This window comes from Vanessa cardui, chromosome 3 (assembly GCF_905220365.1).
Source record: "Vanessa cardui chromosome 3, ilVanCard2.1, whole genome shotgun sequence".
Taxonomy (NCBI): Eukaryota; Metazoa; Arthropoda; class Insecta; order Lepidoptera; family Nymphalidae; genus Vanessa; species Vanessa cardui.
This window is the reverse complement of record NC_061125.1, coordinates 12,425,842-12,453,592: the sequence shown is the minus strand read 5'-3', so window position 1 is coordinate 12,453,592 and position 27,751 is coordinate 12,425,842. Positions and strand designations below refer to the sequence as shown.

General features: G+C 31.6%; 4 protein-coding genes across 6 annotated transcripts; 3 read left to right on the top strand and 1 right to left on the bottom strand.

The window, feature by feature from the left end:
* The first annotated feature begins 247 nt into the window (after positions 1-247).
* On the top strand, positions 248-1,750 carry LOC124543765. Its single transcript, XM_047122063.1, has one exon. The coding sequence runs from the start codon at positions 364-366 to the stop codon at positions 1,252-1,254; it is 891 nt and encodes a 296-aa protein (XP_046978019.1). The 5' UTR covers positions 248-363; the 3' UTR covers positions 1,255-1,750.
* LOC124543764 lies at positions 1,682-8,492 on the bottom strand. The gene is made up of 10 exons (XM_047122062.1): positions 8,088-8,492; positions 7,867-8,010; positions 7,650-7,739; positions 6,637-6,852; positions 5,564-5,716; positions 5,222-5,447; positions 4,652-4,953; positions 4,455-4,581; positions 1,875-1,919; positions 1,682-1,800 (listed from the first exon to the last, which is right to left on the bottom strand). Exons 1-10 carry the CDS (start codon positions 8,277-8,279, stop codon positions 1,760-1,762), a joined length of 1,536 nt encoding a protein of 511 aa, XP_046978018.1. The 5' UTR covers positions 8,280-8,492; the 3' UTR covers positions 1,682-1,759.
* A 330-nt stretch (positions 8,493-8,822) lies between these two features.
* LOC124543750 (protein inturned) lies at positions 8,823-14,779 on the top strand. 2 transcript variants are annotated; one of them, XM_047122043.1, is made up of 14 exons: positions 8,824-8,864; positions 8,946-9,031; positions 9,113-9,285; positions 9,366-9,469; positions 9,686-10,621; positions 10,951-11,192; positions 11,276-11,366; positions 11,651-11,831; positions 12,200-12,443; positions 12,826-12,922; positions 13,013-13,095; positions 13,430-13,612; positions 13,856-14,008; positions 14,211-14,779. In XM_047122043.1, the coding sequence occupies exons 2-14, from the start codon at positions 8,952-8,954 to the stop codon at positions 14,314-14,316; spliced, it is 2,673 nt and encodes an 890-aa protein (XP_046977999.1). In that variant the 5' UTR covers positions 8,824-8,864; positions 8,946-8,951; the 3' UTR covers positions 14,317-14,779. The 2 variants fall into 2 exon arrangements, with proteins under 2 accessions (XP_046977998.1, XP_046977999.1); XM_047122042.1 differs by having other exon boundaries at positions 8,823-9,031.
* Positions 14,780-16,346: 1,567 nt separating this feature from the next.
* Positions 16,347-27,247, top strand: LOC124543758 (UDP-N-acetylglucosamine--peptide N-acetylglucosaminyltransferase 110 kDa subunit). 2 transcript variants are annotated; one of them, XM_047122056.1, is made up of 10 exons: positions 16,347-16,656; positions 16,802-17,012; positions 17,307-17,490; positions 20,236-20,304; positions 21,760-21,956; positions 22,031-23,672; positions 23,784-24,075; positions 24,169-24,349; positions 24,627-24,731; positions 24,821-27,247. In XM_047122056.1, exons 1-10 carry the CDS (start codon positions 16,521-16,523, stop codon positions 24,978-24,980), a joined length of 3,177 nt encoding a protein of 1,058 aa, XP_046978012.1. In that variant the 5' UTR covers positions 16,347-16,520; the 3' UTR covers positions 24,981-27,247. The 2 variants fall into 2 exon arrangements, with proteins under 2 accessions (XP_046978012.1, XP_046978013.1); XM_047122057.1 differs by lacking the exons at positions 16,347-16,656; positions 16,802-17,012; positions 17,307-17,490 and adding an exon at positions 21,219-21,322.
* Positions 27,248-27,751: the final 504 nt, after the last annotated feature.

Here is a 27,751-nt window from a genome sequence, read left to right as displayed (position 1 = left end):
AAAATTTAAATGCAATACTGGTACAAATCCTTTTTGCCTTTACTTAATTAGACCCCTGAAGAACCGCCATACTGGTAAAAATAATCTAATATATTGTGTCCTCATCTCCCGGTCTATTACTTTCCGAATTATAAAAAGGAATGGTATGTCTCTCTCATAGTTTGGTAGAAAAATATTCTAAATGTTGCTAACCCTGAATTTATTTGACACTACACAAACAATAACAACTTAAAGTGACAACGTCATTGTCAATACTTTTTGACAGTTCAGTTTGTTCTCGTCTGGGAATTTATTCATTTATTTTACACAAAACAATTTGTATACTTATGTAGACTATATATATTTATATATATTTGATTTAAAATGAGTGTATCAAAGCAAAATTCTTCATTCAATATTTCGGCTACTTCGTCCCACTTGGACAAATATGAAGATATACAAACAGTAAATGTGCGAAATTACATAAAAGACTTGTTGAAATCGCGAATATTCTTAGGTCGCTATCTCGAAAGAAGGCTAATTAATCAATGTATTGGATATCGTGACGTCGTCATAGTCAGCCCTGCAGAAGTAGAGCTCAAGAGAGATTTAGAAGAAGCACAACATAAGCTTCAAACTATTTATCCAAGTACTCATTGGATTGGGATTTCGGACTCTGAAGCTGTAGGCCACAAATCTGGTACTTGTCTCTGGACTGAGATAGATAACCAACCTTTCGGCCCATTTTGGTTTCAAATAAAAACTATAAAATTTCGAGATAATGAAATTATTGTTATTTTAAAATGTGTTAGACATATAACTGATTCTTTCTTGGAGATAGAGCCAATACTGACAGGAGCTATAGAAAAACCGATAAGTAAAAGTGATGGCAAACCAATTACTATTGAATCTACAATCAGTGAGACATATGGAGATATTGCTAAAAATTTGCAGAGTGCATTATCAATAAAAAATGCAAAAGAATTCGTAACCTTCCTATTTGCTTTTGTGATTGCAATATTCACAGGAAGTACTGCTTTCATCAACTTTTTGGGTAACTTTATTTTAGCTTTGGTCAGAGAAATGTCTATTTTAATTAAAAATTCAACTCCAATGTTTTTGGGATTTCTGGATTTCTTGAGCAAGATAGTTGGTGGTTTTTACATATTAATAGCGATGTTTTTTAAGCCTAATTCTCCAAACCCTTTGAATAAGAGAAGTGTTGCATATTATGAAAGAACTCCACAGCATTATGATCCTAGAAATTTTGACTGATAATATATAAGCATTTTTTTGTATGTGATATTTTGGTTTGGATCTCAATTAATATTGCTATAATACAAATATATAATCCTTTCAGGAAACAAACTATTTTAACATAATTTGCTATGTTCAAGCTTGACATGATGTGACATTTAAATAATTCTCCTCATAACTTTTTCATTCCTTTTTTGGGTATGGGTTATGTCTTACATGTTTCATTATTTATAAACAGAGAGATTTATTTGTAATCTATACATAAAAGGTTTTTAAAATATCAAGTTAGTAAAAAAAGGATAAGGTGTAGTTTAAAATAAAATCAAAGGTTAACCATAAATAATGATATATTAATTATATATCATTAACATTGTTATTAATTTATTATTTGGAATATTTATTTTTGCATTTATGATATTGTTATACATAATGGTTTTTATAGTGTACTCAGGTTTATATCAATAATAACGATATGTGTGTACTGTTGTAAATAAAATATATAAATCTTATTACAGATCACTGTTTATTTTTCAATTGGCACTACAATCATTGACTTATTTAAATCTGAAAATATATATTAAACATAAAAATGAACTCATGTAAACAATAAAATAAAATATATATTTTTTTTAAATTACCATTACATTTTCTTGATCTGTAATTTAATAAAGATGGCTCCCATCCTGAGAAAGTAAAAATTCAAAATGAAAAACACTTATATTTATATATTTTTTTCAACAATTTTGGTACCATTGGTTGTATAAAACAAATGCATGGGTACAGTGTGTTATATCAATTAACTTTTGTATCTGTATATGTTATATCACTGTAGTTGAACCAGCAGTTTCGTAACAATAATTTATCAAAAACTGCAATCGAAGTGTAAATAAAAAATAGTGAGTATCCCAACCTTATGGTCTGGGAGGTAGCGTTGCATTTTTGGCAGTGACTTTACACAGACTGTTTGCATTCTTTTTCTTTTTATATCGAAATACTTATAACCAGGGTTGCCGATGCCTATTTTTTTTTTTTTTTCGTTAAATCAGACTAGTCATGGTTACCGACGACTTTTTTTTTTTAGACAAGTCGTGGTTAATGTCTTTATTTTTGTGACTATGCTAACTAATAACCGACTACAATTAAATTTTTGTACTAACTAAAAGACGGATAAACAATCATTTACTGATCGTTTTGGTATAAAACGCATAAGTATAAATTCCCCTCATTTTCCCCACATGTAACATTCCCCACACTAATCCCCGATCGACTTACGATTCCCCGCAATTCGGGGAATTCCCCACACATTGGCAACCCTGCTTATAACTGAACCAAGCGTCAGCTAACGCACCCGCGGTGGGTGTGGAATTAGGAGGTTGCAGAGGGGGTGCTGTGACGTCAGCTGGTCGCATAAACTTGTAATATAAAAATAAAGTCATAGTTCGCCGGATGATATTGAATTAAAAGTACAAAAATAACAATCAGCTGCGTGTATAGCTGTGAAAAGACCGTCAGCTGACGCAGTAAAGGTAAAGATTATTCTAGCAATGGACAGAATCTTTCTCGATGTATTTTTGTTTCGTTTTATTGTTTTATACAACAAAATGCTCGATATGAAATGGAGTGTAAAATGAAATGAACCCAAAATGAAATGAAAGGTAATATAAACAAAATCGAAATATAGAAATAAAAAGATCGCAAAAGTTATTCGTTGTCAATGGTATCGCTATCGTCATCATTCTCTGACGAATCATCGGCCGAACTGTCCAGCAGAAAATCGTTTTCTTCGTCTTGATTAAGCTGAGCATATGAATGATCAAAATTAGGCTCCTAAAAAGCTGAAAGAAAGTGTTACTGACAATAATTCCATACCGCCAATTATTTCCGTGCTATCCGTTATACTGATGACTACTAATAAGGGTACCTGATCTCTTTCTAGTCTGTAGGAGTCAATTGTGAAGGATCTTGAAGGTGAGCATGGCTCCAAAGGTGAGCTATGTATGAATGCGTCCGTTCGTTCGACGAGGAGAACCGAAACTGATTGTGTACGACAAAGATCCACACGCACAGGCAGATGCTGCTTCAAAATTTTAGAGGAAGAGGCTTAGGTAGCCCGAAGGTCGTGTTATGGGTTCAAGCAAGGCAAATCAAAAAATATGTGTTTGAAAGCAAACAGCCTCACAGCAATACGCCAAAATTTTAAATCTTGACTGGGCCAGCTGATTGCTGTTTTCGTACTCTAAATTTTTCGAAGATCATGAATCATGTAGTTGAATTTCATTCGGTGTATAATTACGTTATTTTACGTTTTTTTTACAAATTCATGCAGCCAGCTGACGTATAATCCCCACTTCACGATGTAGTCAGCTACATCGATTTTTTTCTTGCTCAGTATAACATCAACTATTTATGGAAAAAGTTTCAGTCAGCGTACTATTACTTAATTTTTTTTTTTTTTACCTCTTTCGCAGACTCCTAAACCAACACCCACCGCTAATTGAGCAGCTGACGGTCGGTTCAGGTATTAGTCATATAAGATCAACTATCGACGTTAATATCAGCCGGCTTACAATGACTTTTGCATTCGCAACGCTAACTTCAGGACCATAAGTCCTAACTCTTGCCAAACTCTTTTTGACCACACTTTGTTTGAGAATAGAGTTGAGATGATCCGAGGATTAGGACACGTGAATTAACCAAAGATTCCGTCAACAAAACCTTTTGTGTTTATTCATCTCGTATTTGAACATCATAAAATTTTTGAAGGTAAACATCGTAAGGAAACCTACCATGCTGTTGGGTTAAAATCTGCCACATGTGTATCCAATGCGGATGGAGGAACAGAAGTACTGTAATGAAATAAGCTCCAAAATTTTCTCCTATAAAGGAGAAAAGACCTTAGCCCAGTAATGGGACATTTATAGGATGTTAGGTATTTTATAATGTTATTGTGATGGGTTGCGGTTCAAATTGAATCCTTATAAAAATTTTTTAACTAAGCGTAAAAGATAGACAGATTTAATGAAACGTTTGTTATATTAGTAACGATCTATTAAAATCTGTAAAAAAATTGTAGTGTCTTTTGTAGTTCTTTAAAGGTTTTGGCGGATTTTTACCGTATTTAGAATAATTTTACCGGTTAATAATTTAAACAACCACGCGTAGCCGGGACGGGTCGCTAAATTTTATGTAAATTAAAATTATTGAATGTATGTATGTACCACTTCTTGTTGAAAGTTGACGTTTATTTGGTAAGACTCCGAGCCCTAATTTATTAGGTTTATAAGTTTTCTTTAAGTTTGATTTCTTATAAGGGATTTGGCACACTTCATTCTTCATTTGAACAGGCTAAAAAAATTAAAAAAAAATATTTATAAACGTTATTATTCCATAATGTCATATGAAACAAATTGGCTACCTCAGTCGCTGTATCAGCAATAGCCCAACATTTCGATGTTTCTGGTTTTTGTCGTTTCGTTATATTTCTTGATACTATATTATTCAGAGTATTAGTTATTACTATATTCAGTTCACTGTTATCATATTCCATTAGCATTTGTTTAAAAATTACTAATAGAGTTGGCAATTGAACTGTCATTTCTTCTTTGCCAAGTTCAAAATTGCTGTACTTGTTAAGTAAATCGAGATGCATGAAAACTTCGTCGAGTGTCATGCGTTGGCGATATCGCATTAGGTCTTTTATTGTTCTCGCTCCGACACCTAAAATAATTGCGATGACGTAGTAGACATACGCAAACAAAGGCACAGTACAGTACACAAATATTATATCACTTATACATACATTTTCGAAATAGAACACTTAAATTATAATACATGTATTGAATTTAAAAATCTCATACGGTGTACACGGGTAAAATTTTTGCACGTTTAATTTTATTATACATTCCATTTTGAGAAATCTCATTACTAATTCTGTGTGTATTCAAAGTATTTTGTGCTCTTGAAATAAATTTCTTCTTAATATTACCTTCATAGATCGATTTGCTGTAGTGTGTTACACCTAAACCTTTAGCAAAACTTGGTTTTAGTAAACTTAGTGTAGCGTTCAAAGAATCGATAATATCTATTTCTATGAATGAAGATTTTTTTCTTAAAACTTTTTTTATATCGTTTGTGATCTTAGATGTATAATTTAAATATCGTCTCCCTTCTTCCACTTCTGCGAGCTTATACAAGAAGCCTGCCGCTAAATTCTAAAAGTATAACAATTAAAATAAAGTTGTAGGTCTCGTGGTTTAAATAAACATGGTTATAGTGTTACTTATGTAAACACGAACACAAAACTATTTATTTAATTAATGAAATTCACCTGTGTTACGAAATTCCCATAATAGTGATATTTACAAGGCCATGAAATACAAGCTATAACAATAGAGTGATCTTCGAAAATATTACAAATATCTGCGTGTGCGCAACCTAATGTAAGCTCTACTTTTTCAGAGTGCTGAGAATCTGTTAAACCCTAAAAAGAATAGGGATTTAAGATCATTTTATTTAAAAAGTATATTTATATGCTGTATGTTGATATTTAGTTATCAATATCAATTAATGAATTAATCACTAACCATATTATTAATATGGCATAAAATATACGTATGTCTGCTTCAAATGGGCTTATGAAATGTTTGTAATTAAACTCAAGAAAGTTAGCTGATAAAAACACTCCCAAAAGGAAAACTTTGATGATCTCTAGTGATTCTCAAATTAAATATAGGCGCACATTGGGTCACAGTATGTTTTAAACGTCTTACAGACTGTGACGTAGCTAGGTGAGCCAGGGCCCCGATGCATAGAAAAATAATCGGGCCCTTACTCCCTCTTACCCTTATAATTACCCTTTAAAATTATAGATACCAAATAAGAAATCTTGTCACAGACAGGGTCGTGATTTTATAGCTACAGAAGCTTAAGCTTAGTTTACTTAAGAGGCCCCCCTGAACCGTACTCCGGGGCCCTGGTGCATTGCACTACCTGGCCCTACGATAGCTACGCCAGTTCTTACAAAGTATGTATTAGATCCGGCATCTCAAAAAGTTTTTAGTGTACCTACATACTTAAAATTTAAACTTTTAAAACAAACCCGACATCTGCGTTTGTTAAAACGATATAAATCCACAAAATGAGGGATCCTATTAGTTATTCTACATTATTGAATGAATGAACTGCCCGAATCATTTCGTGGCTCTACTTTAAAATACCTTTTTCTTTAAAATATATGCAAATAGTTTGAATAAAGAACTTTAACAGGAGTGGCGGAAAGAAACGGAAGTTCTGGCATAACAGATCATGTCTCAAACGTGTAGATATATACATACTTATATTTTATGTATATTAGACAAGTTGTTGTGTAGTATAATTGTTAAAGTATAATATTTTACTTACTTCATTTAAAAACATTAAAGCATTTTTAGTATTAATTCCCCCCATATAAAGGAATTTCTTTAAAATCCGCAAATTTTTAATAATTTCACCGAAATTATTCGTATTATACTGAGAATCCTCGTTAAAGTGTATAATGAAATCATTGTAATCGGGTTGGTTTAAACAGTGGCATTTTCTTGTCAGTCTTTTATATATTGAACAGTCATTATCCTCATCCTAAAAATGATGATTGAGTTTAGTAATTAGTTTAAATCGTTAACAGACTGGAATTATTCAGAGAAACAAGAATTGTATTTTTTTATACAGGTAATCGTATAACAGGTCGAAGGACCAATAAGACATCCCAAAGGCGGGCCCGTCACTTTTTGAATAAAACATTGTGTTTAAACATGCAACCATGCAGGCATCCTGGCCACTAAAACTTGTTCCGAGAACTAATCCTCACATTAAAAAGATTAGCTTCGACTAACAATACGAGAACGTTATTTTGGCTCTGGTTATTTATTTTGGCACTGGTATTTGGATCCCGGACGAAAAACAAATGTTGAAACTGGTGGTGGCAGACCTTACCTACAGCCATACACAAATAACGTCTATCAAGAATTGGAATAAATAGTTATTTTCGTCACAGTGAGTGATATTGATGACCTTTTATTATTATTTCCCCTGACGTACTACAGAAAGCACGGACCTGGCGGAGTGATATAATTCCACAAATTCCATTCTATCTAGAAAAAAAGATGTGATTTAGACCTCCCACTACCCCTTTGTGCGTAAGAGAATATTTCGCATATACTTCGGCAAATTTGTTCAAGAGTTTAGGTTCGACAAAACGTTCAGACCGCGGTTCTTATGTTAACCAACAATGTTTTGTTCATAAAATCGCGCAGTGGACCCGGCCTAACAATTTAGTGGGTTTAATTTTATCATGCAATAAAAAACGAGATACTTTTTAATAATAAATACGCATCGATAAAGCAACAAAACAAAATAAAACAATTTAATATTTTTACCTTAATGTAAATAGCATCTAACTTGTGAGCATTCTTTTTCAAATTTTCGAAACCTGCAGGTACTGATTCTCCTGTTTTTAAACTTTCATCCTACATTAAAGTTTTTCAAGTTATAATAAAGTTAGCATTGAGTAATTTAATTTTAGAAGCTACATATAGAGACAACTACTTACTTTAAACAATAAAAAATAAATAAAAATAAAGTATCATACGTTACATTGCATCGAAAATCTGATTTTAAAATATTGTTAAATCTTATATCTTGAATTAGAATGTTGTTATTAGAATGTACTTTTGTTTGAATTTCCTCTAGTAAGCTCAATAATTGTTTTGTGCTGTCCTTTAATCTTAAAAAAGATTTCTAAAACATAAAGAATAATAAAATAAGGTAAAAATTATATACTTATGAAGTTATGATTTGTGGAAATTGTGTTATACCAGTTTAACTTGGCAATACGGTTCCTGAGAGTCATTGAATTGTTCGTAAGAATTTCTTTTTTGTAATACATTTTCTTCACTCTTGGGTAAGGTACACGTAGTATTCGAAGAATCGATTTGATAATCTTGCAAACAAGATATACTGTACATTTTTTCTATTTTATCATGTACGTTTTGATTGTTGTCCATCATAGTTTTATTTCAGATAACTCGGTTTTATAGAACATTTATTATTCTGTATTATTCCACTTTTATTATTGAAATCTTTTGTTACATGATTTATATTTTGAGCGCATTTGTACAAAATCGGCGGAATATTAGATGAAACATCTCTGTTATTTACATTTAATTTTTTTTCAACAAAATAATATTATGATTTTTTTTCAACATTTTGACTATTTAATCAAGTCGCTACTAAAAAAAAATGATTTGTCAATTTAAGGTCGAAGACATTAGGCTATTAACAAGCTATTAATACAAAATTAAAAATGTGATAATGTAATTTTTTTTACCAACCTTACGGAGATTATGTGATCTTTGGCCGTATCCATTTTAATTGATATAGTAAAATAAATCAATTTTGTTATAATATGCGTCTATAACAAATTTATATTTTAAAAATTTTTATTTCGACCCAATTGTTTAATCTAATTAAATATTTTTATTTTGTGGCTTTTATTTGTATTTAGATAGCTGCTCCATTATGTACAGCTGTGTATCGTTCACAACTTCACAGTGTTTGTTTGAGTTTGTCAATGTCATAATCCACTTCAAAATGTAAGTCAAAATAAACAATAGATAAATTTACTAGCACGAAAAATAAAACATAAAGATTTTATAAAAATGAATTCTTTTAAGACCAAAATGAATTATGAAAGCCCATGCGACTCGGATAATGATTGGACGAATTCTTCAGAAGATTCAAAATATTCAGATTCAGAAAGGTAAGCTACCTTAATCATTTAACTCGTATATAAACCGTTAAACAATTTATTTTAAAAAAAAAAATCTTTTTAAATTTTCAGTTCGGTCCCAGATTGGGATTCCGACATAGGTGAGGATGGAGAACTTGTTTATGTAAAAATAAAAAGTAGCACTAAGCCAGTAGATGACTCGAAGGCGCCCCTATTAGAAAATTGTGAGGCTTTTAAGTTGAGAAGTGATTTTAAAAGGACATCTACTAGACGTTCTACTAAAGGTATTGTGTTATGCTTTATTATTAATGATATGAAGTACCTAATATTTTTAACTATACATAAAAAAGTTCATATTTTACAGGAAGAATTTTTAAAGTCTTGAAAGCACGAAAAGCTACAAACAAATTAAATGGCAATGAAAAGAAAAAGGATGTCGAAGATAATAACAAATTTGTTATCATACAGGTAATTCATTTTTAAATAATTATTTCTTGGGATCAACCAGAAAACAAGTTATAAAATTATATTTATTAATTGAGATTGAACTATATTATTATATATATACATATATTCTTATTGTGCAGATTGCATGGAATAAATGAAGGTAATTTTGTTAATTCCATAGTAATAAATGGGTTCTTTATTTACATAATAATTAAATAGTTTATTTTTTTATTCCAGGTCAGCAAAAATATGATATTCAGTAGTGAAAAAAATTGTCAAATAGAAAAACTTTTTGGAATCAGTGTTGAAACACATGCAGATGGCAAAACATTAGTCGTAGCTGATTTCTTACCGGAATCAAAAGCAATATACACTCCAAAAGTGAAAACAGGATTTTATTTACATAAAATAAATGGCATTGAGGTCACATCCTTCAATATCAATAATGTTCTTCAAAGAGTCATTGAAGATGTTGACAATCCTAAATTAACATTTCAAGTAGTGACAGAAGGTTTTAATTTAGACATAGAAAAGTTACTGACGTCTAAGAGCACTCCAGAAAATTCTCTGACTCAGATATTAAAAGATGCTATGTGTTCAGTACTTTATATATGCTGCAATGATGTAGAATATCAAAGTAATGATGATAAAGGTGTTCTTTATTGTTTTCCTAGACCTTTTAATCAAAACTTTCTTTACAACACAAGAGGTGCTTATTTGACCCTTAATCACTTAGCTCCTAAATCATTGGGCACTAGTGAGCCTACCGTGTCCACAGTTTTACATAAAAATCAACTAATAAATATTACATATGCATCACACTACAGTGATCTGCTCTTGGTTGCTATACCAAGTGGTGCAATTGATGTGTTTGCAGCCAAAAGGGTAATAAATGATATAGTTCGTGTTTTAGAATTTTTGTATGGCTCATTGAAAACATGCTTTACAAAACCTAATAATGTTGATAAATTAGATGGTTTATTTTCTCGTTTTTTTGTGACACTATTATTTGGGAGTCTTGGCGAAAATAAAAGTAAGAGCCCCAGTATGGTTCATGGAAGTTCATATTTTGAAGAATTATTGGCAGCTCAAGCTGTGTCTTTACCCTTGGAAGTTAAAATACAAATAGATGATGCCATAACAGAATTAGAGGCAGCCGATTATAGGGAGTGGGTAAGTATTTGCTAAAATATAATGAATAATACAACAATTTAATATAAAGTGAATTTTATTTAAATAAATATGAACTTCAATTTGATGATTGTCTTGATCAATAGTATTAATTTAAACCTAATTAAAATTGTTATTATACAATCAGTAATATCATTGTTACTTATACAATCAGTAATAATAATACTACAAAAATGTACTGCATTTACTACATCTTTAGGTAAAGTTTTACATACATTGCTTTAGTGGTAATTTCAGTAAGGTATTACAGAAATTTAATGTTTTGTACATTATTGACTCTCTTCCATTTTACTTATTTAGTTATGTTTCAGATTGATGATGTTGAAAATTTTCAAAGGCTGTATACAGTTATAGGCTCCTGCTTATATTACTCTGGGCATGTACTAAGCTCACATCTAGAAGATGAAGATTTAAAAGAGGTTAATGCATATTTAAGATTAAATGGAATTTTGAAACTTAGTACAGAGAAAGAAATAGAAAAACTTGTCATATGGAAAGAAGTATTCATAAATGAACATAGAAAGCAAAGCAAAAATGATGCTTGTGAAAACAGGTATATTCATTAAATTGTTTTATTGTTTTATATTACATATAACATGATGTTATTGTTATATTAATTTTTTAAATTAATTTTAGAATTCCAGATGGCCGATGGTTTATTCTTATTGTAGGAAAAGGGCACTTTATACTGGCAACTCTAATGGAAGCTGGGGGATGTACTGAAGATGTAAGTATTTTTGCAATCTCTTTGCAAAAATTCAGCTAATATCTTAAGCAGTAAATCATGTATGATTGGAGTATCAACTTAGTATTAGGCACATATCATTATTGGCAAAAATTACAATGGATTTAAGCCTAATTTAAGATTCCAATAGAGACTGTCCAATCAATCATATTATGACGGCAATACTGACAAGATCTGTAAGAGTAAAGGAAGGACTTCTATCTTTTTTGTTACTAGAAATTACTTTCACGCACACTTAATTTTTTAATTAGACGAATGTTTTTTAGGCTGTGGGAGTGACTCCGCCGTCACCTTTTTACGTCGAGGAATGTGAAAGTTGTTTAGAACTGCTGTTTGAAGTGGGTTTAAACAAATATCTACCGTCGTGGTTCTCATCAAACACTCAACCACAAGTCGAAGTAACACCTGAGTATCTCACTAAGCATGGAAGAAAGTTAAGAGATGCTTGTGAGTTTCACTAAATATGTCAAGTTTTCTTTCTTTCTTTTGCAATAGGCTATTTGACAATGCGAAAAATAAATTGTGAATTATTGTGATCAGTGTATATTATGAGGTTAAAATATATGTACCACAGATTAAAATTTAGCAAAGTGACGTCACCGACCCCATTGCAGCGCCATATTGTCCAAGTAGCGTTTTCGCGCGTTATTTAAATATGGAATTTTTAATATGATATTTTTCGGCAAATATGTACTAGAAATAAAGAAATCAACTTTTACTGGGTTAACTTAACCTCTACTAAATAATATAAAATTGATTTTATAAACCAGTCAAATAGCCTATTGTTTCCTTTTATAATTTGTTGAATTTTTCAGCTTCTAAGTTGGATTTAAGAAGTTCATCAAAAGTATCTAAACCGCATCTCGACGTGAAGAGGCGTCACAATTCTACAGAACAGATCAACACAGGGTCCACAAGTGATAATTCAATTAACAACTATCATAGCAACAGTCAACATAATTTGTATGCACAGTGGTACAATGGACCATTAAAACAATACAGGCACTCTAGTTTGGATGTCAGTTATTCAGAAGATTCTGGAAGCGTTAAAAGTAATAGGTATGTTGTAACAAGTTATGGCTCTGATAACACCATGACCTAATATGACATGAAAACAAAATATTCGTATAATATGATACAATAGAAAACCTATATGTTTTGTTGATGTGAAATATTTGGGGGTAAGGCTACGTTTATACCGACGTGACCTCATAAGGCATGTCATATCATGTCTCTTAAAAGAGCTCTCTACTCCCTTGGGTCACTGAGTGTGTATATAACTTGTACTTAAAAAATACGACATTATAATATTGTTATATTAATTTATTATATTAATAAAAATGTGTGCTCTCAGCAGATTAGAAATATTGTTACTTATTAAAAAAAATAACTTATTGATTTTAATATCTTGAACTAAATGACAGTGATATTTATTTTACAGTGAATTAAGTGAAGACCGTATAGTCGGTAGAAGAGCAGATAGAGAACAAAAAAACAGACGTGATTCCTCAGAATCTGATTCAGATTGGGATAAACAGGTTAATTAATAATTAATGAAATATTTAGTTATACTTATTATTTTTTAATTACTCTAATTAAATTAACATGATAATTATATTACATTGCAGGATAGCAGCAGATCTAGCAATATAGACATGACAGATATGAGGAAAGCTTTATTAGATGAACTCAATCATGTTGCAGTACATAAGTATGATGATCTTTATATAAAGCTTTATATATTGCATTGTCCAAAAGACACAGAGTGCCTGTATATTACAAAGGAATTAATATTTAAATAGATAGTAGTAGTATTTAAATAGTAGTAGTATCTTTAAATGCTTTTTTAAAATAAAATTATAACTCAATTAAGGATTTGATATTGTCGTCCTAAGCTACACTGACCATGGCAGGATATATTAAATCGAAGAGCTTAGGATCTATACTCCTAAAAGATAACCATCACTATAATTGATCTTACTTTTGGTTGATTCTATTTGTAATCTTAAGAGCCCATATAAAGTTATATTTCAAATATATTCTAGAATAACTGCAGGTGAAGAAAATGTGCTGTTCCATTTTGTACATTTGGAATCTGAAAAGGGTATATTAATAGCGCCTGTCAAAAACATAGAAGTACAAGCAAATAATGGTTTATACACATACATATTAAAAACATTTCGAAGTGCCTCGAAGAAGATTCACGATTTATTACAACACAGTATTAAGTAAGTTAACAAGTTACTTTTTATTAATGCCTTAATAGTTATGTTTCTTTTAATAAATAGTGATTGCCATTTTGGTAACCTATATAAATAATTAATTATAAGTTTTATATTAATATAAAACTTATAATTTATTATTTATATAATAATTATAATAAAATATAATAATTTATATATTAAGTTCCTTTAAATAATTATTATAAAAATTATTTTAATGATTTTCTTTCTTTATTAATTTTGTTACAGGTTTAAACAAAGTGACTTGCCTTCTAATCCTCTTAACAAAATTCTAGTAGCAGTAAAAGAATATGGAATGCTTTTTGAAGCGCCGGCTGAAGTATTGAGCCAGTGTGGGATTAGTAAAAAGAATTGTGAGCCCTTCTACTTCTGGGTCGTAGGGTAAGCTCCCTTTTGACGATTTTTTAAAGTAATATGTACAGTAGTATAGAGTCCTAGTTGAAAAAATACATATTTGCTCAGATATTAGTATAGTGTCATTTTGCGATTGTTATTTTTTTTTGTTAGTAACCACTATAATGTATTAATTACGAAAATTCACCGATAAGGTGTTAACTGAACTCTTTTTATCTTAATGTTTCAGACGGGTGTTTAGTGAACCAGAGCCTCGAGAACTTTATTTATGTTATCATGAGTCTGTCCCTCAAGATCTTACGGAAGTTGCCTATTTACTGTCATATTTGGAATAGACGGTAATACTGTTATGACTGATTTAGGTCATGGTGACTTATCACATGGTACTACCCAACTAAATATGTGTGTATGTAAACACAGGTTGACACTCTATTCTCTCTTTCTCATAATGCAATGAGATGACAAATCCGACATGAATGGACTTTACTTTATGTAATTTTCGAGGCGCATAATGCGCTTCCAACTTCGCCTTTTCTCACTGAAAAATTCAGTATTATTTTATCTTAGTTCAAATCCCAGGTTTGTGAACCTTATCCAGATGATTAGTATGACAGTAATCAGATAAGTTATACATACATTTGTTTAAAGATGTTTTATTTTTTATGTTAATAGTTAGAACTATGTATTATATTACTTGTGATAATTATTATTATTACAAAATTTAGACTGTAAGAGATCTCCATAATCCGTCCATTCAAGTTATATGTTATACTCCTAGTAATATTATATACAATTATATTTTTTATATTTTCAATAAAGATTTTAAAACTGATTTGGTATTTTTTTAATTTCATACTATAGAAGTTCCATCTCATTCGAAAATAACAGTTTTGTTTCCATAATGCATACAATTTTTGGCATTGAAAACATCCTGGAGAAACCTTTGCGATTCAATGGGAAGCAATGCATGGTATAAGTATTTAGGATTCTGTTGTAGGGTAAAAGACAGTCAATAGGTACACCTCTTTCAAAAATTCATCCCTCAAAAGACTTCAATTGGGGATGAAAGATCGTATGGAAATTCGTTCTTTTTAGATTTATAAATATGAACAGAATTTGTTTTGGTATTTAAGGAGTTTTGCTTATGAGTAAGAAAGAGATTTTGTAAAATATTTTGATGTTGATGTTTGTACATAAGTTCGCCATTGTTTATGTTATGAAATATGAAAATTAGCGCTTAGGACCTTATGAGTGTTAACGTTGGTAAAATGAATTTGAAATTGAAACTTTATTTTTACCTTTATTTATAATTTGGGGATGACAATATACCTATAAGTTTTTCATTTTGTATTACATCGGTACAAATACTTGAGTAAATTTTTAAAAGTTGAATCGCTTTTGAAATTCCATTACTTACTTAAGTACCGTCTACTAGTAACAGTCTTTTTATGCTATAAACTTGGTCAATAGTTTTTAGGCATATGTTTTTGAGTAAACGTAGCCGTTACAGAGTTTAAGGATATTTCACTTTCATCCAATTAACCCTTACGTAAATAAGAGGGTTAATAGCGGGATGAAATTACATAGTAACATAGATAGTGAACTGTGGCATATGTGAAAGAAGGGGGCAATACAGTAGGGGTTAACAAAAATATGTATTTGTAAATAATATAGGTACACTTAATAATTTTTACAACACATTTTTATATAAAAAAATAAGAACATTTTCTACATAACTATATGATCAATAAGTATATGATGACAAGAAATATGTGTTACTTGATAAAGTTAGTTTAAAAGTGTTATTAATAAGTAAATTTAATAATAAAATATATTTTTTTACAATCTTTCGGTTTTTTAGCATTTATGCATTATTTAATATTTGGCTGCCGAGATACAAACACAGGATTCTTAAATAATAGATTGAAAATCTATTATCGTAATAATTTATAAAAATAAATATAAATTTTACAGCTTAGGTATCATTCATAATTCATAAAGAAATAGGTAGTGAAACTGCTACCTATGTGAAATTTAGTAATTGATATCCTTAAAATTATTATACCAACATAAGAGACGTAATTGTTGCTCACATGGCGCTACGCAAGCGCTTCGTACTAAAACCGGATATGAAATAATCAACGAAATTACATATAACATCTAAATGTAATATAGAAATATTTAAGTTACTTGAAAGCTAAAAGAAAATTTATTTGTTATAAAGATATGAAATATTTTTTAAATAAATGCTTGCATGAATGTATTAAATAAATAAAAATAAATAATTAATAGCTCTTTCAACTACATTTAAATACCATAGACAAAAAATAAAAGTACATGAATAGTGAATGCTTCCGCTTATCGTGCTTTTTACGATTGGCAATCAACTTCACTCGTAGTAGATTTATCTTTTCTTTATTAGTTTCATTGTGAATGGTATTGTTCGTCATGGAAAATTTTTAAAGATTTTTCTGTTCAATACAACTTCACTCTGTGTGGTGTAGTTATTTAACGAAATTGTATTGCAATTGAAATAATTATGATAACAAAAATGCAATCACAAGCAAATGTTGCCGTGCCTCAATCTGTCACGACACAGCCTCAACAAATTGTCGGCGTTCCTGCTAATGCCGTGATCTTGAAAATGTCGGAGATACAACAAATATCTACCGTGGGTATGTATATAGTTTTTTTTTTCGATATAATATGTTTACTAATATGAATTTCATATTGACAATGTATAATATCATCGATTTATTTTTATTTTACAACACGGTATCTTGTCATGGTCCGGATACATTACGCATACTGTTTTATTAGGACTGTTGGAGCTCGCGCACAGAGAGTATCAAGCTGGCGATTATGATAGTGCGGAATTGCATTGTATGCAACTATGGCGTCAGGATGGCACCAACACGGGAGTTTTGTTACTGCTGTCCTCCATACATTTCCAGTGTCGAAGATTGGATAAATCAGCTCATTTCTCTACATTGGCTATTAAACAAAATCCTTTATTGGCTGAAGCATACAGGTAAATCGACATAAGGAGCTTTTTGAATGTTATTCCCTTGCATTTTAAGTTTTTGTTATTATTAAAAATAAGCAGTACCTTTTTTTAGATTACTACTAATATTTTAATTTTTACTTATATTTAATTTTTTAAGTATATAATATTTATATGTAAGTTGATCATATTGTGTTAGATTAATTTAATATAATAAGAGTTAATGAGTAAGAATCAAACAACTTATTGTCATTGTTCCTATTTTTCAAAATTTTAAAAAATACAATTTGATTGTACTAAACAATATCTATTTTGTTATAGTAATCTCGGGAATGTCTATAAAGAGCGTGGTCAGCTTCAAGAGGCCCTTGAAAATTACCGTCATGCAGTGAGGCTAAAGCCAGACTTCATCGATGGGTACATCAACCTGGCAGCAGCACTTGTTGCTGCTGGAGATATGGAGCAAGCAGTACAGGCATATGTTACTGCACTCCAGTATAATCCTGTAAGTATTCAACTTTATCATATTTATTTAAAAGTAAGAGCCTGTCGGTAGGGCGATGTTTGTGTCTATTCTCTAAAAAAAAAAGGATATTTGGAGGTTATTTTACTCTACTGAGATTAGTCTAGCGAATGTGCATGTGGCAGAAATGATGTGGTCTTTTTTTTAGAAACAATATAATATAATTTATATACCATAGCCAATATAGTATATAGTTATAATGCTTTTAATATTAACAGCCATATTATCTATCTATATTGCATAGTTAAAATGTTTTCAAAATTAAACAAAAAATATTTAACTCCTAAAAGTATTTTTTAGATTTTTTATCGTTAGTATTAATGTGTATTTAAGGAAATCCCTACTGGAATATTTTTTTTATTAAAAACAAAAGTAATGATAAAATAATGAAGGTCATCATTCAATATAAATAAATAAAATCATATTTTACCAAAACAACCAGTATCCACAATTATATGTTAGCTATGAATTCTTAACTATAATTGTATTGAATGTATAATTTATATTTAACAGTTATACATATTAACAATGCAAACAAACACATGCATGTGATTAGATCACATGTGAGTTAATTATTATTGAGACATACCCATTGTTATATGTAGATATGTACATAATAGTCTTTTTGTATACCTATACATTGTCCTGTATGTATACATAAAAGATGAAACAGGATGTCAATGTTTCTCTACTCAGCTTAAACACTTCTTATTTGAGAAGGTATAGCTTCTTAGACCATGCAATTCCATTGACAGATGTATCAAAAGCAACATCGTACAATGTTTACATTACATCCTCATAATATGATTTTACCAACTCTGTGGTACTTGTTTGGGTTTGAGCCTTCAGTTACGATTTATGGGTTCTAGTCTAGTAGTAACAATTTCACATCAACTTGTTTGATTTGAAACGTAATAAACAACAAAGTTTATTAATTCCATGACAAAATCAAAATAAACTTTATTCAAGTAGGCTTTTACAAGCACTTTTGATTCGTCATTTTACAATTAAGTGAAGCAGATGTTGGGTATGGCTGTTTATATGGTTCAGTAGTTTTTTTTTAAATATTTCATTAATGTTTATTTTGTTACTTTAAATTATTTGTCATTATAAATTTTGAAACAACACCAATGTTATCACTAATAAGCCGAGTGATGTGTAGCTATTATTATTTGCTTGCCCTTTAATTGGCTTTCCGCTCATTGTTGTCTTCCATTAATCTATCTCTATTTCTAGAAATAAAGATAGATTAATTAGCTGTTCCATGAGTACTGTTTTAATATATAATATTTGTATCATACTTGTAATATCACATTAATCTTTGGATTATTTGTTTATAAACAGCTACAGACCTATGTTCTAACTTTCTCTTATGTACTATTTTGCATTCTATTTTTCATACTCTAGCTGCAAAGTCAGCAATCCATTTTTATTAAGAGCATAGTAACTTATTAACAGTTATTACCTCATTTGACCATCAGTTAGATTGATACTTTGGTGGGCTTGGTGATAGTTAATTTAGTTCTTTTTTTGTTTGAATTTAGGCGTCGTAAGGACTTCCTGCGATAGTATACACATACTTATGGGCTCTTTATAAACAGTGACTGCTTTTGTTTTGTATCGCCTATTGTACAAGAATTGTTTTTTAAATAAAAACTGGGTACAGTGACTTTCCTCGCTCGATGCGATCTCTTCCTCTAGACATACTTGAAATATATTGTCAAGTTATCCCATCTCCAGTTAACAGTTTTAAGAACTAAACAGTTTTTTTTTTAATACGATGACGTAGCTATGTGTCCTTAAGATGATAAAAATAATGTATTGGGCATAACATGTTTACTTTTAAAATGTAATAGCTTCCGTGAATCTAGAATATAAACAAAATTTAGTTGTTATATACATATTATACAATATTATGTCGAATTGGTATAAAAATGTTATGTACGTATTGTTAGATGTTTGCGTAACATGTACCCAGTGATAAATTGTCTCATAGCGTTGAAGGTCACGGCATTAATTTCCTGATCTAACAATAACCATTGTAGGTGTATTGCCAGATAACATATAACTGATCATAGTATTATATGTAAACTATGAAGAGTTAGATGGTCCATTGGTTAGAATATGCGAATCTTAACCATAGGTTGATGGTTCTAATCTTTGCAAGTATTTTTCATATGTTATTTGTTTTATGCATGTTTATTTCACCGCGATTGGCGGTTATGGAAAATTACGATGAGTAATTGTCATGTGTATTCAATTAGAACAGGAGCAGCGTGGTCGAATTACCAGTACACCCTCTCTCAAAAGTAGAGGACATCTTATCAACTCAGTAGTGCGATATTTATAGGCTGTTATTTTTAGATATAGACATAATTAAAAATATTTAAAGAACCTGATATATGAAACATTTTATATTTTCATAATAAAAAATATTATGACATTCGAGGTGGTCTTTATAAAATAATATACTTCCTGTATATGTATTTTCTTCAGATTTATTATACTTTTAAAACCCAAGCTGAAATTTGCACTCAGAATATTTTATTCTAAATTATTTAAATCAATGTCAGATGCTTTTAAAGATACATTTAAAGAGACGATGTCACTCAAAAGGTAATATGTATATCTAGACAAACAACAGAATCGTCTAATATTACGTTCGAGCTTGTTGTGAGTTTTCTATTTGAAAATTGTACGCCACAGTGAAATTTAATATTGTTACAGGATCTCTACTGCGTTAGAAGTGACTTGGGCAATTTGCTCAAGGCCCTGGGACGTTTGGACGAGGCTAAGGTAAATATAATTTTGCTCTGCGCTTTCTGGTTTGCTCCGAAGTTAACAGGATTTCCCTTATTTGTTGCATTTGTCTTGAATTAAATTAGAGTACTCCCTGTTTCTTCAGCGTACGTTGCAATTGCGTAAATATTTGATAATGCATTAAGCGTATAATTAATACGACGGTTAAAATTGCTTCGACGAAACTGTTTGAGTATTTAACGTTTATATCGTAGTAAAATGAACTCGAAAAACAGTGTTTGTGGAAACAATTATAATTGTCGTAAGAACAAGATGGAGACCGCAACATTTGTACTATATATTATGTTTCCAACTTGTTCGACGTAATAGTCCTGAGTCGGCGCAAAATATTACAATTATAAAAAATTCCTGTGATACTTTGTGACCGCTGCGTTGCGTAAAAATCTATAATAACTTTTCACATATTGTAAGACAAAAATCTCTAATTTATTCTTTTATTTGCACTTTATTGTAAATTATAGTGAGATATTAATGTTACATGAAATCAAAACAATATGTGGAAGGTTGAAGTGTCAAGAGGGAGTACTCTAAAACCCTTAAATTTAATATTACACTATTTTAAGAAGCATATATCCTGTTGTCTTCAATATATTCCTTTATTTTTTCTTATGCTTGTAGTGATTTTAATTATACATTCAAGGAGGATCAAAGGAGTCAGTAGCAATTCACTTCTTTAGTGGTACGACGTAGTGAGTTATATTTATTTATACAATATGATTTTATCATCTGCATCACACTTTGGCAACTAACACGCTCAAAGACAGCGTGAGATGAAAATGATCCTCTCGAGTCGAGACATGAACATGATTTGCAATGTTATAACCTGTAAGACGACAATCGGCTGAACTAGTTTGACTCAAAATCGACTAATTCTGTTATATTTTCACAAGGTGTTGACTGGTAAGACAGTAGGTGTGACCGGTGCTGTATCTTGGGTTATGGTTGGTACAACACTCGCTATCCCGCCGCGATGACACCATTCTATCTGCTGCAGGTAAAGTGTTAAAGGTTTGCAAGAAATTGTTATGAACAGGTTTATTGGACAACGCGTGCTCTTTGACATATCATTGTCGTGACCATCCTCAATCGGTTAGGAAGTGGAAGCGCTTACATTTTGGATATTTAACAGGTGCTATGCAATATTTTAATTTATGAAATATATATTTTTAGCTTTAGCCGAATGGGTCGTTTACATTTCCTACTGATGTTTGTGGCAATCGGCGTAGTTTCGTAACGTAGGGCGCGTTTGGCGTAATTCAACTAGCTATTTTGATTGGTGTTAGATGATTCGTTTTGTGTTTTCGATCATCTATTGCCACTCAAAGCTGTGGTGTAATTATAAACTTTGGCGTAAATGACATCTCAAAACATCATCAATGTAAAATCCATTTATAGATCTACTTTTAACATGTTTACTTTCCGTGTGCGTAGGCATGTTACTTGAAGGCCATCGAAACGAGGCCAGACTTTGCAGTGGCATGGAGTAATTTAGGATGCGTGTTTAACGCACAAAGTGAAATTTGGTTGGCCATACACCATTTCGAAAAAGCCGTGGCATTGGACCCGAATTTTTTGGATGCTTATATCAATTTGGGAAATGTACTTAAGGAAGCAAGAATTTTTGACAGGTTTGTTTTTAAAACTATATTTTGTCGATGTTTATATTTGATATATGGTCTCTATCTATTTTCTATTTTTATAGGGCGGTGGCAGCTTACTTGCGAGCTCTTAATCTATCGCCGAACAATGCAGTCGTTCACGGCAATTTAGCTTGCGTGTACTACGAACAAGGACTCATTGATTTGGCAATTGATACCTATAGACGCGCTATAGAACTACAGCCTAATTTCCCTGACGCATATTGTAACTTGGCCAATGCGCTCAAAGAAAAAGGACAGGTGGCAGATGCTGAAGAATGTTACAACACAGCATTAAGGCTGTGTCCATCGCACGCAGATTCTTTGAACAACCTGGCGAATATCAAACGTGAACAAGGATATATAGAGGAAGCCACGCGGTTATACTTGAAAGCGTTGGAAGTCTTCCCTGAATTCGCTGCAGCCCATAGCAACTTAGCGTCAGTTTTGCAACAACAAGGAAAATTAAATGAAGCACTCATGCATTATAAAGAAGCAATTCGCATCCAGCCAACATTTGCGGATGCCTACAGCAACATGGGCAACACCCTTAAAGAAATGCAAGATGTGGCCGGAGCCTTGCAATGTTATACCAGGGCCATCCAAATCAACCCCGCATTTGCCGATGCGCATAGCAACCTTGCTAGTATTCACAAAGATTCTGGAAATATTCCAGAAGCTATTCAGTCATACAGAACTGCTCTCAAATTAAAACCAGATTTTCCTGATGCCTATTGCAATTTGGCGCATTGCTTGCAAATAGTATGTGATTGGACTGACTACGAAGCGCGAATGAAGAAGTTAGTCAGTATCGTGGCAGAGCAGCTTGAGAAGAATAGACTTCCATCCGTCCACCCCCATCATTCTATGTTGTATCCTTTGACACACGAATTCAGAAAAGCTATAGCAGCTCGACATGCTAACTTGTGCTTAGAAAAGGTGCAAGTTCTCCATAAGCCGCCGTACAAATTCCCCAGAGAATTGCAGAGCCGTTTGCGAATTGGATATGTTAGTAGTGATTTTGGTAATCACCCAACGTCCCATTTAATGCAATCAGTACCGGGATTGCACGATCGCAGTAAAGTAGAGATCTTTTGTTACGCTCTAAGTCCTGACGATGGCACTACATTCCGATCAAAAATAGCTAGAGAAGCTGAACATTTTACCGACTTATCTCAAATGCCGTGCAACGGTAAAGCGGCTGATAAGATCTACGGTGACGGTATACACATTTTAGTAAACATGAATGGGTATACTAAGGGAGCCAGAAATGAAATATTTGCATTGAGGCCGGCTCCGGTACAAGTTATGTGGTTAGGGTACCCAGGAACGAGTGGAGCTAGTTATATGGATTACTTAGTAACCGACGCAGTGACATCGCCAGTAGAGCTAGCTAGCCAGTATAGTGAGAAGTTGGCATACATGCCACATACTTACTTTGTTGGTGACCATAGGCAAATGTTCCCACACTTGCAAGAAAGACTAATCTTGAGTGATAAGGTGAAATCCCATAATAATTTGGGCAGTGTAGCCGACAATGTTGCAGTGATTAACGCAACCGACTTATCACCGCTTGTTGAGAATACTGATATCAAGGAAATTAAAGAAATCGTAAGAGCTGCAAGACCCGTTGAAATTTCATTAAAGGTGGCCGAATTACCTACCACCACACCCATCGAAACGATGATAGCCTCCGGCCAAGTTCAGGTGAATATTATACTATTTATTTTAGTTTTTTTTGGAGTATAACATTTTGTCAATCATAAAAAACACCTAAATTGACAGTTGATAAGTATGTAATATAACATTATTTTCCAGACCTCTGTAAATGGAGTAATCCTTCAAAACGGTTTAGCAACGACACAAACTAACAATAAAGCGGCGACCGGCGAAGAAGTGCCCCAGTCCATTGTAATCACAACACGTCAACAATACGGTTTGCCAGACGATGCTGTGGTGTACTGCAACTTTAATCAGTTGTACAAGATAGACCCATTAACTCTGCACATGTGGGTCTATATCTTGAAACATGTGCCGAACAGTGTACTATGGCTTCTCCGATTTCCCGCTGTCGGTGAACCAAATCTACAATCCACAGCTCAACAATTAGGTTAGTTGGAAATATGTTTTTTAATGGTATTAAATTGGTGGTTTTGTATCACCAAGCATAATCATTTATCATTAATATATTCTGTTTTTCTAGGACTACCACCCGGCCGTATTATATTTTCTAATGTAGCAGCGAAAGAAGAACACGTGCGTCGCGGACAACTTGCCGATGTATGCCTCGACACACCTTTATGTAATGGACACACAACAAGCATGGATATACTTTGGACCGGTACTCCAGTTGTTACCTTGCCTGGAGAAACGTTGGCATCCCGGTAATTAACATTCACAAAAGTTTTTTTTTTATAGTGAGAACTGACTAAACGAATTGTAGTTTTCTTTTATTATTTACCAATTCATTAGTCTAGTGATTACATTATAGAGATACTACATAGGCATTCCTGGATGTTCACATCCTGGTTTTAAGCAGTAAAAACCATTTTTCTTTCCATCAAGATCTTTTCAGTTAGCTTGAAGCAAAGAATACTTCGTTTCATGCTTTTGAAGGCAAATTAAACTAAGTTACATTTCTTATTGATATTTTTTTTCTAGTGTGGCTGCATCACAATTGAACACTCTTGGATGTCCCGAGCTTATTGCTAGAACAAGGCAAGAGTATCAAGACATAGCTGTAAGGTTGGGAACAGACCGAGAATAGTAAGTGAACACATACTAATATCCTTTATACATCATTACGATATTTATATTATATTACCCGAGATACTTAAATATATATTTCATTTTAGTTTAAAAGGAATACGAGCGAAAGTTTGGACGGCGCGTATGGAAAGCCCGCTGTTCGATTGCAAAGCATATGCATCAGGTCTTGAGATGCTCTATAATAAGATGTGGGCAAGGTACGCCCGCAATGAGCGCCCGGACCACATACAGGCTATAGACAAATAGATAACGCACGGTGAACACAGTGAGTGGACGTCTAAGAAACGCCGTTGGTGCTAAGTGAGTGAAGTTTTAAGTGAAGGAATATAAGTGATAGTTGTGACTTAATGTCAATGACGCTGTGTGTCACTGGTAAATAATAAAACATAGATTGACGAGTGATTTTGGTTTGGACAACAATTTTGTCCCAGTTTTTTCAACGGTATTTGCTTAGACTTTTCTAGTCATACAGACGCATGCAGTCTCGAATTGTTCTAGAGATTATACTGACATGGAATCTAAATATACTAAGCAATAATTTATTATGATGTTACTGTGGCCTTGATTGCACAATTTTGCAATAATTTAGCTATTACGTAAAATTACATTGCAAGATATTCTGGCAGTAGGTAAATGTTATCCTTACTTGTTATATCTTGTAGTAGTAATAGCATCTTGAGAATTTTTAATTGCTTTCAATAGAGAAACTCCATTATGCTTTTTAAATTTTCCCAATACTATTTTCTCATAATAGTATTTATAAAACTGAAACAAATTACATGATTAAAATTAATGTAATTTAACTGGTTGTAGAACAATCTGGTTTGTCCATCATAACCTGAAAATATTTATTGAAATGTAAAATGTGATTATTAATAAAATTAATTAGTTCCAAAATTAAAAGTACCAGTGTAATTTTAGTAATTATATTATTCTCAGCCAAAATTTTATATAACTGTACAAAATAATGTGACTGCATCCTAGAAAAGTTAAAATTTCTGAGATTGAAATAACTTGAAAGCAATAATACATATAAAATGTAGAAAATGTAATTTGCTTCGAGATCAGAGAAATAAATTTGGTAGATCATCAACTTTGAAAGACAAATTGTGGCAAATACTTTATTTTTAAATTCATGACACAATATGACATGTTAGTGACATCCATATTTTGCCAATCAGGTTGATGGTCAACCAAATTATAAAAACTTGATGTTTCTGCAAAGTATGTTTTGTCTGAAATGTTAGATATACATGTTTTATGGTATGGTTGTCTAGTGGGTTGTACAGAATAAGAAATTGATGATTAAATTTGATTGATGTTTGAATTTTGTCCAGTTTTGTTATGCTTTGACACCACATTGTTGATGAATTAATCAACAATAGGATTTTCGTTATTTGTTTGACACTTGTACAATGTGACCCTAATTTATGCTATTCATTATGTAAACCAATTTAACTGTATGTTGTGAGACTGAATTGTCCTATTATGTATTTTAAAAAAACAACTTGTATTTAGTTTCATGGTTAGTAGCTTATTTACAATATAAGCAAATAATAAATTGTGATTGTAGATAAAGTATTTTTGACTTAATATTAGCTGACATTGATAAAAACTGATAGAAGTTATACCAACAGCCTATTCCAATCAAAGAATGAATAAATAAATGTTATTTACATATTATATTATTATGAGTAGTACTTGATTATAATATATATGTTTATTCATAATACAACACTTCTGCTTTACTTATTTCCAATTTAGATTAACATAAAATTCTGATCGCAAATTTTATTAGATATTCAATAGATTATTCAAGATCTCGACTAATTGTATTACAACCATTATTATAAAACTTGCTTACTGAGACTCATGTGGTTGGGAAATAGACTATACATGCTTGTAGTGTTTGAGTTCATTATTTAATCTATTAACGTTTGTTAAGAGATAATGGATTTTGAAGACAAACTTCAAATTAAAGATAAGTCAGATCCAGTTGGGATAGTCTTCTATCCTGACATTATATAAAACATCGAATTTAAATTCAAGATCGAATGTTAAATAGCTATAAAACCACTAAAATGGAATTGTATTGTATGTGTAAGGACAATCTTAGAAGTAGTGATAAATATAATAGTTTCATGTCGCCATGAATAAGGCTTTATATAGGCTTCAGTAAAACATTAATGATGACTTTTTATATAGCTTTTGAGTAAAGAATATTTATTTCATAAGACAATAAGATAGACGTTCATATTATTCACTCAATATCTGTGAAGTTATGTATGAAACTGATGTAACAACTGAAGTGCATGTTTTCATGAAATTGTGATATTTAAAACAGTTAGGGAAATGATATTTGTGAGAGAAAAAAATCTCGTCTTAGCGATGAAAATATCATTAAAGTAAGTTGGATGATTTCCTGTTTACTAATCTTTACGATTTTTTTAATGTAAATATTTTGTCTAAGTTTAGGTAAACTCCGCGTACAATATTAAATTGTCACATATTAATGGTGTTTTATTTCAAATGTTTCCTTTATCCAATTTCATTCAATTACCGTCTCCATCTTCTACTGATAAACCTACAGTAGTTGGCTGCATTAATTACTTATAGGTACCCTTTATTTTATCATAAGAGCATTTGGGTTCTTCATTATATTTTCATCCGTGATTTGCCTCTGTCCTTTGTGATTTTTGGGTGTAGTGAGAAAGCTGAATATGTTTAGTCTTTTTTTTTTTAATTGGAACCCATCAGAAAGTATTCGGGCAGCTGAGGGGGACTGCGATATGTGTTTGTGTGCTTATTCACGACTAACAACATAGTCCATGTCAGTATATCAAACTCAAACAATGCATACCACTATGATAGAATGATGAGAAACTTATTCAAGCGGTCTCTACGCTCTTAGGTTCAATTTTCCTAAATTATTTATTCAAATATTAAATTGCCAAAGGCGTACTGCCTTAATGTGAACTGTCTGAAGCTATTAAAGTGTTTTAAAACGTTAGTATTCT

Coding starts and splice junctions, on each gene's coding strand:
- LOC124543765 (XM_047122063.1), top strand. CDS start 364: ATGAGTGTATCAAAGCAAAATTCTTCATTCAATATTTCGGCTACTTCG.
- LOC124543764 (XM_047122062.1), bottom strand. CDS start 8,279: ATGATGGACAACAATCAAAACGTACATGATAAAATAGAAAAAATGTAC. Junction 7,740..7,866: donor AATCAGATTTTCGATGCAAT/GTAACGTATGAT, acceptor ACTTTAATGTAG/GATGAAAGTTTAAAAACAGG. Junction 1,801..1,874: donor CAGATCAAGAAAATGTAATG/GTAATTTAAAAA, acceptor ATATATTTTCAG/ATTTAAATAAGTCAATGATT.
- LOC124543750 (XM_047122042.1), top strand. CDS start 8,931: ATGAATTCTTTTAAGACCAAAATGAATTATGAAAGCCCATGCGACTCG. Junction 9,032..9,112: donor AAATATTCAGATTCAGAAAG/GTAAGCTACCTT, acceptor TTAAATTTTCAG/TTCGGTCCCAGATTGGGATT. Junction 13,613..13,855: donor TTATTACAACACAGTATTAA/GTAAGTTAACAA, acceptor ATTTTGTTACAG/GTTTAAACAAAGTGACTTGC.
- LOC124543758 (XM_047122056.1), top strand. CDS start 16,521: ATGATAACAAAAATGCAATCACAAGCAAATGTTGCCGTGCCTCAATCT. Junction 17,491..20,235: donor CTGCACTCCAGTATAATCCT/GTAAGTATTCAA, acceptor ATATTGTTACAG/GATCTCTACTGCGTTAGAAG. Junction 21,957..22,030: donor GAAGCAAGAATTTTTGACAG/GTTTGTTTTTAA, acceptor CTATTTTTATAG/GGCGGTGGCAGCTTACTTGC.